Genomic DNA, 14,441 nt, shown 5'->3' on the forward strand with positions numbered 1-14,441 from the left:
AATCTAAGCAGAGAGGCAACGTCACCTGCACAAAGTCACCAGCTATGTCAGTAGCCAGACTCCTAACCTCCACCTTTGCTGATTTGTTTCCTGGGTCCCACTGCTGCTCTTCCAGTTCTGCATTAATGATGATAAACAGCATTAAGAAAACACCACAATTTGGGTACATGATTTTTCAACTCACTTTTCACATTGCTGTTGGCCAGATAAGGTACTGAAGAGCTGATCAGTTGTATATAGAAGGGCGTTTCACACCATAAGGGGACAGCAGGGATGAGACAACCTATGATAGATTCTCTGATAGCATAGCTTGCTGTATTTTCCCTTCCACAAAGATATGTGCCAGCAAAGATGTGACTGCAGATTGTGTTAGCATACCTGAGCTAGCTTTGAACTAGCTTGCTTGGCAAGTGGGAGTGTTGCTGTGGCAGCCTAGAGCTCAGCAGTGGCTAAGCACCTGAGTTTTTATCCATCTTTTTGGGTGCATTTTATAGCACCTTCTACACTGCTAGCTGCACCTGAGCTCAGGTATGGCTACCTCAGCTGTAGTAATCCTTTCATTGTTGTGTAGACATAATTGTGAAGACATGAAGTTAGTACTAAGGTGCCTTTCTTTCTAGATCTTCTTCCTTGCCTTTTAGAGGTTTTTGTTGTTTTTTTTTTAAACAGAAGTAATGACCTAAGATTGCTAGTATAAGCTTTTTTTCAAGCTTTTGGGCTCATGCGCACTATGAATACAACCTGGGTAAAAACTTGATTGAAGTCTGCAGCATGGATAGGAACCACCTAGGTTCTGATCTTGCCTTATTCACGTCGCAAGTTTGAACAAGGTCAGGAGGCAATTGTAGTAGGCAACTGAGTCCCTGGTTCAGCTGGGTCTGTGTAGGTAGTGCAGGCAGAACCATTATGTGTCCATAGGTGTGTGTCTCCCTCTTCCACTATCAGTAGCTGTCAAGAGTTCTGGCTGATGATATACTTCCCCGTACGTGTTTATTAAACAGCCTGTATTCTGTTCCTCATTTAAGGAGGTATGTATCTTATTCGCTGGGAATCGCCTTTACTTTTGGTGAAACTGCCAGTCAGAAGGTCTGTATATGAAGCAGAATTAGTCTCTTGTCATATTTATGTGAGGAAGGACACGGGGGAATTTACTGCTCATCTGATAAAATCAAATTATTGTTCCATGAAAGAGTACACTGGTTCCTGGAGTTCTAATATTTTCCTATTATAACTGGCTCCTGTAATGTGAAGTGTTGGGGTGAAGTGATGTAGTGGCAGGGTTGGGGAGTGAGGCTGGTGAGGTGTTTGGATGGGGTTTCCCGAAGCAACTGGATTTAGTGAAAGGCCCTAGGCAGGGAGCTGCCATGCACCAAGACACAACGTGAAAGCACCCGCTTCCCAGACTCCATGGCCAAAACCCATCCGTGGCTTATGTCTACTACTTGCTAATCTTGCGCCAAATTCCCCTCTCAGCAGCATTAGTGTCACTAGGCCAAATCTTAAACCCCCTGAAGTCAGTAAGAATACTTCCTTTGGTTTTAGAGGGCATTGGATCAGTTCAAGTGTGGGGTGACTCTCCTAACATCAATGGATTGACTCTGGCTTTTTAGCAAAAAGCTGTTCAGAATTTGTCCCTCTGGCTGGTGCAGAAAGGGAAGTATCTTTAAGTGAGCCAAAATGATCTAAAATCAAGGATAGCTGTTGTCTCTCAACCATTCTCTCCCTTCAGAAATGTTTTAATTTATGCTGGCGTGGGCACCTCATTCACCAGCATTGGTCACTGTGCCTAGTCCAGGATTTGTCACTTAAATATGTCATGCTATAGGGACCACTTTACCCCTGGTTCTTCATTGGAGCCTCTTCTAAATTTCTGCTAGATTTATTGGCCTCCCAGTGAGACAGGAATCCTCTCATACTAGAGTCGGGGTGAAGCAACAAGTGTCTTCACTAACAAATAGGATAGTTGGAACTGTTTCATTGTTTTTTGGTGTGGAAATTAACCTTTCCATTCCAATACTGTCTGGCAAGATAATCTCCGGGGTGAAAGAGGAGAATAGTCTTTGTTCTCCTTTCCCCATTCAGCCCTTGACCTCCCTGCTGAAACAGGATTTTTGATGGGGACATTTATGCACCAGGCACTGGACTGAGGACACCACATAGAGGAACTGCAGTCACATCAACTTAGAGGTAAAAGGCCTTGTGTCCCATTGATATTCCTCACATCCTGGGCCACCTAATTCTCCTCAAACTTCCCGACTCCCCTTCCACACATATCTCTTCATTTTCTATTCCTAGTATCCTTAATCCCCCCTGACCTAGAGCTTCCAGACCTCATTGGAGTGAGCAGGTATTTCAGCCTTATTTAGAGAGCAGCCTATCTGAGCAAAGGCTTGTTTTGCTGAACCGAGCAAAATGGTCTAGGTTTTTATGATATTTTACTAGACATTATGGCAAATCCTGCACATATTTGACTTTGTGTCTGTAGCGTTTATCTAATCAAAGGGATCATTCTGGCCAAACCAGATTTGGAATGGAGGTCTCAAGAATGAGGCCATTAAGGGGCTGTACTCCCCTCCTCCCTCTCACGCACATTGTTTCAAACAAATGAATTCTCAGCTCAGAATCCTCCTTGCCGGAGGGAAAGAACAACCAAACATCTGGGTTCAAAGGGGTTCCTTCCTGTCATTAGGGATCATGGGTCAGATCTTGCTGTCATACTAGTCCCAAAAAAGAAACGTGGGGCTTTTCTGTATCTCCAGGAACAAAGCTGAAGCAGCATAGCCAACAGAATGTACAGACCCAACCTCCTAGCAGATAGGCAGCATATGTGTCTTTTATACGTGCTGTAATCTTCTTGCTTTGCTTTGTGAAACATTCACTATCCTGTAGACATACTGATGATCTTCTGTTAATACACCAAATGCCACAGCCCCAGTGGCATGTACTTTTTGGGGGTCTGTGGATCTAGAATTTCGGTGCTGAGCTCTGAGAGCAGGGATCCTTAAACCTGTAATGGCCTTTTGATTTGGCATGGCCCAGTCTGCTCTGCTTGCCTGTGAAGCATAGTTAAAACTAATTTGAGGCTATTAACTATGCAGTATGTCAACTAAATCAGCCTGCATTGATTGTGAAATAAATTGGGATGTGTTCATTACAGAAGAAGCTGATACTAATCCTTAATTACTAGCTGTTCTATGCAATTCAGCTGATGCTGTTAAGTGATAAAGTAACTTCCACTTGTTGATCTTGCACTGCTATGCAATGGAAATTACAGTGAATCATCCAAAGCCATCCCAGTCTAAACCACAGCAGTGCACTATTTTCTGTCATGTGTAAAATATGTTTTTACTGGGTGCAACTACATGTTCATTAATGTGCCTCAGATATTGCACATTTAGTTAGTACTTGTTTAATAAAGTACTAACTGAATGCACAGTAATTAGAGTTACCACACAGTAGCACCAGTGCATGGTTAATTTGTGACACTTACTGCGCGTTAGCCTAATAACACTGCACAGTAGGCTATTAGCACTGTTTTTCACCACCACACTACTGCACAATGTTGTTAGGCTAATGCACAATAAGCATCTCGTGTAGACGTGCCCACTGTCCTATATTACCTGACCCTAAGTCCATCAAAGTCAACAAAAGGATCCCCATGATTTTGAGTGGGTTTTGGAATAGAATCTAATTCCAGAGCAGGGGTGTCAAACTTACCCTGGGCCTCAGGGTGGATCTAGATCATGGGGGCTCCTCCCAGACTCCACAGTGGCAGCAGCAGCTACAGTGGGTCTGGGACCAGATGGTGACATGAGTCCTGTGGGCACAGGGTGAGCAAGGGCTACATCTACACAGCCCTAACTCACCCCCCTGCTGCATCCAGGAACCCCTAATTCTGTGGCAGGCCATGCTCCACTATTTCCAGCAGACCAGATAAAATAGTTCCATGGGTTGGGTCCAGCCTGTGGGCCATATGGTTGACACCTGGTTGACACCCCTGCTCTACAGAATGTCTTGGGTGGTTCAGTTTGTAGGCAAGATAGTCCGTACAATAGCACTGTGTTGCATTACAACATGCCTGGAGTTTTCTTTTCCCAAAATCAGAACCCAAGAGCCAGGTTTCTCAGAGTGACCCATGGAAATCAAATCCAGTGTGAATTGAACTTGTTTTCAGGGTAAGATTTTCAAAAAGTTGAGGCCCACAAGTAATGGCAGTGTAATCATGTACCTGATCCACCATTCACCAGGCAGCCTGGGCAGACACACTTGTACTCACATTCCCCTTGTACATTTGCATGCCTGGCTCTTTCACAAACCTTCCCCTGAAGGTTGTTGGTGCAGACTATAGAGTGGGAGGTGTTTACAGTAAGCTCAGGCCCTGTAAAACTCACTTTATTGGGAAGTAAAATGAAAAATTCGCATTGTTACCAGACACGACAAGGTGTAAATGGCAATTCTGATTATATTGACCTCTGCAAAGAGGGAAAGAGAGGAAAGGGTGTGGGGAAAGAAAGAAGACAAGAATCAGAGGCCAATGGTGGGGGGAGGGAGAGGATATTGGGGAAAGGGGGAAATTAGGGAACTGGGGAGCAGACAGGGTTTTTCCAAGGTTTCACACTGGGTACAATTAAGACCAATGAAAACGCCCAAGTATCAAGGTCAATAGCTCAGGAAATATACTCCACACATTGAGAATGTGCTTCTCCCTAACCGCTGTCACTGCGGCGTGTGCCCAGGAGCTGGAATCAGCAAATGAAATGCAATAATAAACAAACAGGCAATGACAATCACTGCTGCCCCACCAAAAAAAAAAAAAGCCCAGCTTCCAGCATTCAGCACTGGGTGAGATGATTAAAGATTAACCCCCCTGCCTCCTGCCTCCACCCCTCTGGGGAGTATAGGCCTTGAAGCTCAGCAAATCCCTCCAGAGAAATATTTGAAATAAAAGACAACAGATAGGGGCGGCAGCGAAGGCAGCAAGAGGCTGAGGGGCCAATAACCTCCAACGAGGGGATCGCTGCAATCTGGTCCGTGTTTGCTAATGATAATGCGTCTTTCCAAAGCCCTGATAGACATGGAGATGGCAGATTATAGCGCAGCGTTAGACCCAGCTTACACCACTCTGGAATTTGAGAACATGCAGGTGCTGGCTATGGGCAATGGTAAGTCTGCTTTGGGGTTCGCTTTCCTCTGTTGAAGTTAGTTGGGTTAGCTAGAGCCTTCCAGAGATCCAGTCTATAGTCAATAGGCTTTTCATTGGGGTTTACTCACCTACAGAGCATGGGGAGTTGAAGGGGCCAGGAGAGAAGGACCAGTATGTAAGTGGCTTTTCCTCCTTCTCTCGAGTACTGCCGTCCGATTAATGCTCCTCTGGGCACTGACTGAACCTGCTCAGCGGAGGTACCTCATTGAGGGGCACAGTATTATAACCCTAGAGAGCACAGAATTTCCCTGCTAATCCTTTGGCTGCAGCAAAGGAACAAGGACCCAGAGCTGAGAGCAAATGGGTTTCACCGGTCTCAAAACCCAAACAGGAAGGAAAGTGCCGAGATCAGCTGTTTCTTTACTTGTGAAGGCTTCTAAGTGGGCTGCTTCTCCTGTCTTCACAGATGTACAGTGATAGACAGAACCTCCCTTAATTGTGAAGTAGAACAGGCATCCGGAAGAGTTTCAGTGCATTGTGCCAGTCAGACACTCGGACTGTAGTTGGATTTTTAGTGATAACCCACACGCAGGATGAAGGTGTGCAGTGCATAGTGGGGGCAGGTATCTTATTAAAATAGGCTTCACTTTGCATATTTCCAGTGGCGGCCCCCAGACCAGGGACAGGTAGTCCTTCTCTTTACAGCCCGAAGTTAGACTGAACCATTTACATGGCATAAACTGGTGTGAGTTTAAATGTATGAGAGGCAGGAAAGGAAGGCTCTGCCCTTTTAACTGGGACTAGTCTCAGTTTATCTTCCCACTGGGATACACGGACACAGTCCTCTCCCTCCAGGAGATCACATGCGTTTTATTAGGATATGCAACATTATCCTGTGGGTTTGAGTCTGGAGTCTGCAAGGATTCATCTCAGATTCCTCTCCCAGTTACCCAAATCCTCTCTAAATATTGGGTTAATCACTCAGCTAAATATGCTGCAGAAAAACAACTGTCTGCTCTCTGGGATCCCAGTTTTGTGCTTTCTCTCTGGTTAGCTCTCTCTTCAGGCTGCTCTAAAGCTGCATAAGAAATCCAGTTCTGATGTTTGATTAGGGAATCTTGTCACCGGCATATACTGACTAGGTTGCAAGACAGAACCTTTTTACTGCAAACAAGTGACACAGGGTTGCCCAAGATAGCCATTGTGCTCTGAGTGTAAGTCCATGGCACTAAAATGCCCCTCCAACATACCTTGTTTTGGGTTCTGCTCTAATCCCTGCCTCTTGGCTAGTGAACTGTCACGGGGAGCTCAGGGAGGTGTGAGTCCCAGAAAGGGGGGTCAGTGGTGGGATTCACAAAGACATGGCTGCCTTCACACTGCAACACCTAGCTTGCTGAGATACTGGTATCTATTCTTAAGGACATGTCTGAACTTGACAACTAAGCTTGAAGTCCTTTGTTGTCCAGCAAATAGAAATCCCGCACCGAGGTCATCAGTCATCAGGCCCTCTAAGGTCCAGAAAGCCTGGAAAAGAGTTGTACTCATGCAGTAGGGGTGGAGGCACTATCTGTAGAGTTTGCCTATGGTTTAGCAGAGAGGGATGGTGATTTCCACAGTGTTACTCTGATTTTATAAAGAGTAGTAAAGGTGATCGATCATCCAGAGAATGACCTGCAGCAGGCCCTGTGGGGAGAGTAGGAAAGAACAGTTTCATTGTATGTGACTTGCCAAGGAGGTTGTTATATTCGAACACAATACAGAAAAAGCCCAGAATTAGCCTGCTAGTAACCCAGCTGATTCAGCTAAATACCTTTGTGTCTAATGAGATCCAATGGAGAAAGTTATATGCTATATCTTTAGAAAAGATGCGGGTGAAGGTTAACTCAGCATCCTGGCAACAGTCCAGCTCAGACAATTACATTCTGCCCAACTAAAACATAAATCTACCTGTTTCTGTTTTTCCCACAAAATGGACAGTCTTCCACACTTCCTGTCCCAAACTGCTGTGAAGTGTTTGTTGTGCATTATGAAATAGCCACCATCTTTCAATGATGAAATGGTGGCAAATTTTAAATCTTGTTACTCTTTTGATGCTTCCTGCTTTGGAAAATGGTACAGGACTCTCCAGGATAAAAGTTGCTATAAGAGCATAAGATCATTTTCAGTCTTATTAGATCCCTCAACCTTTAAGGGGATTGTTTTTCTTCTTAGTTATCCTAGCTTCAGACTAATCCCCATTACTCAGGCATTGCTGGGACAGCAAAGGCTTGAGGACAGCCAGTCATTCACAGTGTTGGCACTGTACAAATAATGTTTGAGAATCATCTACCAGCAAATCATTTAGTGCTGGTTTTCAGCTTAGAAGAATAGAGGCTGGGTGGACTGGAAGGTTTTTTAAGGTAGGAATGGTCCTTTTTGTTATGTTTGGGTGCAAGTTGAACGCAAAAAGGCCCTTGTCCCTGTATGTGGCTTCTTGGGTCTACCATTACATATATCCAGAGCACTACACTCACAGTGGTAGGACTCCTTGTGTGGAGGGCCTTTTCCTAGGTCAGGTTTGGTCTTCTTGGAATCTGTTGAAATTAGCTGAAAAACTAACTTTTATTTCAGAGTAAGTGCCCACATGGGGGAGTTTGTGAAAATGAGAAATTTCTCTTCTATAGGCAAGCTTAGGGTCAGTTAGAGCCATTCTGTGCAGTGGTAGCAGGAGCAATGTGAGGCTGGGTAAGGGCGATGGTGTTTGGAGGTTACCTTTCTAGGTGACTGTGTGTACCTGGGATACCTCATTGTGTTTGGCTGGGCAAATTGTTTTTGCAGCTTGCTAGGAGTGAGGAAGCCAGAGTGAAAAAATGGAGCATGTTGCAGCCTCATCAGTAAGGACAAGTGATCATTCCTAGCATGTAATATGGCCTTGAGGAATGCATATGCTGGAGGCTGTAATTTGTACAGCCTGCACCCCCATATCGATATACATAGTCAGGCACTGGTCACTCTCTGCAACATCAGGTTAACAAGTAGACATATAGGCTTTCCATATAGCCATCTTATATATTCCAGGGAAGCAAGTTGGCATGGGAAATTCAGGGGCTGGGGGTCCCAGATAAGGTGGTCAACAATGGGATTCACAAAGATGTGACTGCCTTCACACTCCAACATTTGAACTGTGTAGATTCAGCTGGCTTGCAGAGATAAAAACACGTCTTCTTAACAATGTGTCTGGACTAAATTGTATTAAACTTAAAGCCTTTCCAGTATCCACTACAGAAAACTCCCAACCAAGGGAACCTAGCACGTATGCAGCAGTAAGAAGTCTATATGGAAAGCCTTTTATTCCACTTGTTAGGCCCTCCACACAAGGAGTCCTGCCACTGCAAGTGTAGTGCTCTGGATTTGCACACAGACCCACTTCCATACTTAAATCAGCCCTTAGTCAGAGGGCACATTTTGTTAGATGTTTCAGTGGCATGTCTCTGTGTAGTGGGACAGGTCAGTTAGGGACCAGATTCCCAGGCTGCAGAACTCCAGGTCTCTGGCATATCCAGAACCTGGTCAAACAAACAGCAAAAGAACTTCCCAGAGGCTGGGCTTTAAACAAAGGGGTCAGCCTGGCCTCTCAATGAACTTTGTGGCAGGAGACCTTTTTGAGATAGCATTGTCCTATCCTCTTTTCCCCCACCCCCAAATTCAAGCTCCTAGTATCAGCCCCATCACCTCAATGAACAGCCCTTTTATAGAGTGCTGGAGCAATGCCTGACTCAGCACAGCTGTGTTCCCCCCCTCCCCCAGATGATCCCTTGCACCAACTACAGGCAGCTGTGTCCTTTCCTGGGGAGAGTGGTAACCCTCTCCCTGCCAAAGTATGAATGAGATCTGTGCATTCTTTCATAACAGAAGGGAAACCAGGACAGCAGGGAGAATGGGACATTGCGTCTTAAATCAGACAGATGGAGGCACAGGGTCTTTCCCAGTGTAACTCCAATTAAGTTACCACAACGATGGGCTTGACCCTGGGGTTCATGAAATACTGTGCCTGTGATTTGCAAAGCAGAGGCTTGCACATGCCTTTATTGTGCTTTCAGTTCATGTTTAGTTCATGCCCCCTAATTTTCACTAGACATTTCAGACCTTAGCATAGGTTCTGTGTCACTCGTGATGATCAATGATCTCCTTTTGCCCTGGTAGAAATCCCAGCACCCCCCAGTGAAATCCTGCAGGTAGTCTTGTGCTTTCCAATGGTCCCCATTAATTTCTACTGGGCTCCATTAATGTTAGTTGCAGGAAGCTGGTGGGACCTGTAGACCCAGGAACCAGTAAATCAATAGACCTATGTGATCTGTTTTTATGGGCATTTAAAATCAGAAAAATAATTTAAAACTGGAATTTCCAGGGGTGGAGATGTAGGTAACTGTGCAGATACATGGTACCTGAAGGTGGTCTTTGTGGAGGTTAGACCTACAAGGTTACCAAGTTTTGATGCCATCTGCCTTGTGGTTTGACTAACTCCCCTGAGGGGGTCTTAGTGCAGCAGAATGAGCTTTCTACTGATTTGGTGCTTCTTCTCCCTGACCACAGAGGGTGGTATTTCTCATCCTCCTCAAGTAACCTGGCTGGTGGCTTTCTCTGCAGCAAAATTTCTAGTCAATGTTTGTGGATAGCCCCTGAAAGATAGATTTCATGGTAGCTTGTGCTGTAACATTATCAGATTCCTGAGGATGTTGAGCTCTAAGCCTCCTATGTCCTAAAGTCTCATTCTTCTCTTTGGCTAGGTATAGACAGTCAAAAAGCCTGAGGCTGAATCAATTCAGTCTTTGCAGGTTAGCCTAAACTGCACAGATTAAATTGAAACAGAAGTGAACAGGCCAGTAGCGACATGTAGGGGGTTCACGGGGGTGTACCCTCTGAGAGTGCCGGTGCACCCCCTGAGCGGCCATGCTTGCCGCTTAGGCAATGGGCAGGGGGGGCAGGCAGGAATGCTGGTGCCCCCCCTTCAAGCGCCAGCTGGGATGGGAGCGCTATGGCACTCCCGGGAGCAGCCATAGCCACTTCTGTAAGTGGCTGCAGTGATCGGCCGTGGGGGACGCCCCTCGTCAGTGAGATTGGCTGTGGAGGGACCTCCCCGCCGGCTCAGCAAGACTGGCCATGGGGGGACCCCCCCGGTCACTGACTGATAGCTGGGGGGGCACATGCCCCCCCGCCCCCAACTAAGGTGGCACCAGTCACCCATGGAACAGATATTTACCTTTGATTCAGGAAATGCAGTCACATGCCTACAGTGGCTCAGAGCAGAAGCCAGGGAGCACTAGAGCATAACTCTCTGGCTGTGTGTTTGCTTTCTCTTCCTGCTCCCCCCGAGGTCTCTGGGATTTGCAGTCCAGAATCACAGCAGGAGGATTCTGCAGGGTTGCTTATCACTTCCTCTTCCTGCTTCCAGGTGGCTCTGGGGTTTGTAGTCCACAGTTGCAGCCAGCAATAAGTTTGAGCATAGGAAATTATGTTTAATGCCCCCTGGCCCCAGGCCCCAGGCCCCAGCTGGGGTTTGCCTGGGGACAGTCCCTCCCTCCCCCAATGAACTGGGCTGCATCCCCAGCGGGACTTGCCCTCAACCCCTGCCCCTCCCCTTGTCAGCCAGCCTTCACTGCTCCAGCTAGGGAGCACAGGGGTGGGGCTAGCCCTGCTCTCTGGAGCAGACAGCACAGCCCAGTCCAGGGCTGGAAAGCATGCTGGGGGACTGTTATTTAACTTGAACCAGGAAGGGGTCTGGGACAGAAGTTTCATAAACTGGTTTGACACAAATCAGTTAAGTCTGATACTATATTCAACCAGGTTTATCTTAAACCAGTTTCAGCCATTTTGAGCTTCTATTCTGTTACAGGTTTAAACCAGTTTCTGATCACTTAAACTGGTTTATGTGTAACTTCTGTCCCTAGCCTTTCTGGTCTGAGGCATCTGAAGGGAGAGGACTCATTCACATGAGGAGTCTGCCTGAAGTCAGCAGGGCTCACTGAGCGGGTGAGGCCTTGCTTCTGGGAATATAACATGGCACAATCTAGCCCCATATCTGACTGAAAGCAGGATCTGCATGAAAGTGAAACCAGTGCCAGGACTTGGGCGTGAGGCCCATAAACAGGGGAAAGCACTTAGACTTCTGGCTGAGACTGTATTTGAGGAGGGTTGTCTACACTTTCCAAGATAAGTGAGGATCTCAGGATCCTTTTGGGTTAATTGCTGCCCTTGGGTTACCAAATAGCCCATAAGGTGGTTTCCCATCTCTGGTAGCCACTAATTTCTCAAATGCAAACCTAATCTCAATTCTCTAACATATTCTGACAAGGGCCACTTAAGGCTCTTTGAAGACCACAGCTTCTGCAGAATACAGCTGCTTCCTTATTACATTTGGAGTCCTGCACTAAGCACATAATACATATGCTCCAAGTTCTGCACTGGTTCCCTGTTTGCTTCCACAGGTCTCCCAAGCTAGTCCTGGCAGTGCATCAAAACAGAAACCCCAAATCTGAAAATCCCAAATAATTATTGGCTGTGGTCACTGCCAGCTGTGAATTTGGTTTTCCCTGTCTGAGGCTGTCTCTGGAGTTCAGTCTGTTTGAATGATCATCATGCTCTGCAAGCCCACCCCTCTCACAAGCAGGTCTCAGTGCTCTTTGTATGCTGCCCCCATTAAACAGAAGCACACCAATCGATATGAATAAATTTTTCAAGCATAACCTTTGTGCCTGGATTCTGATTTTGGATCCTTAGCTTTTATGGACACTTAGGGCAACGTTTCTACATCTGAATGCCTGAAGTCAGGCACTTATGTTAGGCATCCAAATAAACCATCTGATTTTAAGAAGTACTAAGCACCCATCATTGCAAGTAGAAGTCAATGAGAGATGCAGGTGTGTAGCACTTAAGACAGGGGTGGGCAAAATGTGGCCCGGGGGCCAGGTGCTTAGAGGCCATTCTATCCAACCCGCAGGGCCCCTAAAAAATTTAGAAAATCAATATTTATCTGCCCCTGACTGCCTATCATGCGGCCCTCGATAGCTTGCCAAAATTCAGTAAGCTGTCTTCCGCCCAAAATAATTGCCTGCCCCTGACTTAGGAGAATCAGCTTGAGTGTCTAGCTTAATGAGAAATGAGAAAATATTGAGCTACAGGCCTGATTTTCAAAGAACCCAATGGCACCAACTGTGCATATCTGTGGCAAGACCTTGGTATTTGGAATCTACTGTGTGTGTGTGCGTGCAAGAGAAAGAGAATGCACACACTATGAGGTCCTGCTGGTGACCTCTTGCCACCACCCCTCTTAAGTAAAGAGCAGCTGCTGTTACTTTTCACTGACTTCCTCCCTTTTTCCTCCCCCAAAACAGACACGTCTCCATCAGAAACAACCAACCTTAATGCCTCCAACAGCATCGGGGTGAGTGCGCTGTGTGCCATCTGTGGGGACCGTGCCACAGGGAAGCATTACGGTGCTTCTAGCTGCGATGGCTGCAAAGGCTTCTTCAGGAGAAGCGTCAGGAAGAACCACATGTACTCCTGCAGGTATGGATGGAGGCTGTCCTACTGTCAGAGGCTTTACTGGGGCTAATAAGAATATAACTGAAAAGTCCCCAGACCTTAGGTTCACTTTCCCCTGCTCTCTCTTCCTACTCCATTTCTCCCTCCAGCAGAAGAGGGCTGGAGACACTACTCTGGTCTTCAAGGGGTCACTTAAGAATAGTTTCAGGTAGCCCTGCCCCAGTCACTGTCAAGCAAGGTGTGTAGGAAGATGCCTACACCCAGGAGCATACTCAAGATCTCTAGCCTGAGATGCAGGTTTCATGCTAAACCCATTTTCAAAAGCAACTTTGGCACTGGCCCCCAAACCTCTCAAGCATGGAATCCATATCACTGAAACACCTTTGTGCAGCTTGGCCTTGGGAACTTAAGTCTCATTAAAAATCAATGGTTCTTCAGCTCCTAAGAGTTTATGTGAGTTTTGAAAGTGATCTGCTTCATTGCTTTTGTCACTTCTACCCCAGATCTCATTACAGGGGGGATGGATTTAACAACACAGATCTGAAATCTGGGAGACAGAAAGAAAGCTAAGATGGAAGTGGAATTTGCAGTGTAACTTGAAGCCTCCATCTAGATTTTTTTTAAAAAATAGGTACCTAATGTTAGGCTCCTAAATCCATATTTAATGTCCTGATTTTCCAATTAGCTAAACACACAGAAGCTCCTCCTGATTTTAGTGAGACTGTTTTGGAAATGAGGCAGCTTATATAGATGCCTAGCCATAGACCTAGACTGCTGTTAGGTACCCATTTTGAAATATCTTGGCCTAGGGTTTTAAAAAAGCACTATAAAACCAGGCTTTTCAAAAGCTAAAGTAATCTACGTGGTAAGGATACTATCCCCTTGTGGCAGCTCACATGCCCCATGTTTAACCAGACTTGACCAGCGAGCTTAAAATTAAATAGAGAACATGTCAAATTCTGAATAAACTCTGTACGCAAACTGCTATTGACATTGCCATAAAGAAAAGAGACAAGGGAGTGTTTGCCTTGGGGAGTCATGGATGTAGGTATAGCAGTGTGGCAGAAGCTGCAATGATTTTACCCAGTAAAGACTGATGGTGATACTGGAAGGCAGCTCTATAGTTTTGTTCTGTGTTATCTACAGGTCAGAAAAGGATTAGGAGTCAAGATGCCTAACTGTGGTGTGCAATGTAAGAGCATATGGTGTAGTGCAATGATTCCTTTTCCATAATAACTTTTTCCATAATAATCCACAGGTTAGAACAGGAGTTGTAGGAAGGACAGCTCAGAGTGTGACACCAGTAAGCTTCCAGGAAGCTCCATGTGCTTGAGGATTGCACAATACCTCTAAGCACAAGTACACAACAAGGCTGCAAGCACTGCTCTTATTAAAGATCAAGGTGTGACAGTCCAAATGGAGTCCATTTATTATTGCTTAGAGTTCTGGGTACAAAATAACAAAGGACCACTCCAGTCACCGGGATCTGGCTCCTATCTAGCTGGTTCTACCTGGGATCCCCATCCCATTTAGCAGCATGGGAGTGACAGTGACAGACTCTGACCCAGTGATATCTATTTTTGACACTGCTAGGGAGACATGAAAATAATACGGATTGTGTGTCCAAATCCCTTAGCTGCCCTGTGCCACCCCACATGGAGTAATTCCTGTTTAATCTGTTGAGAAACTAACAGATGCAAAGTGACCATGGAAGTGCCAGATTTTAATATTCCCTTCACAGGCCAGGGCATCTGTGTTTCTGCTCTGTTGTTTTTCT

The 14,441-nt window shown here is 45.9% G+C and overlaps 1 protein-coding gene across 1 annotated transcript in view; it reads left to right on the forward strand.

Annotated features, from left to right (window-relative positions):
- Positions 1–4,931: 4,931 nt before the first annotated feature.
- HNF4A (hepatocyte nuclear factor 4 alpha) overlaps positions 4,932–14,441 on the forward strand; it is a 28,017-nt gene continuing 18,507 nt past the window's right edge. Inside the window, exons 1-2 of the mRNA XM_006275220.4 lie at positions 4,932–5,162; positions 12,514–12,688. Coding sequence (XP_006275282.1) covers positions 5,042–5,162; positions 12,514–12,688 — 296 coding nt within the window. The 5' untranslated portion in view covers positions 4,932–5,041. The remainder of the gene's footprint in view (positions 5,163–12,513; positions 12,689–14,441) is intronic.

Source organism: Alligator mississippiensis, chromosome 9, assembly GCF_030867095.1.
Source record: "Alligator mississippiensis isolate rAllMis1 chromosome 9, rAllMis1, whole genome shotgun sequence".
In the NCBI taxonomy this organism is placed as follows: Eukaryota; Metazoa; Chordata; order Crocodylia; family Alligatoridae; genus Alligator; species Alligator mississippiensis.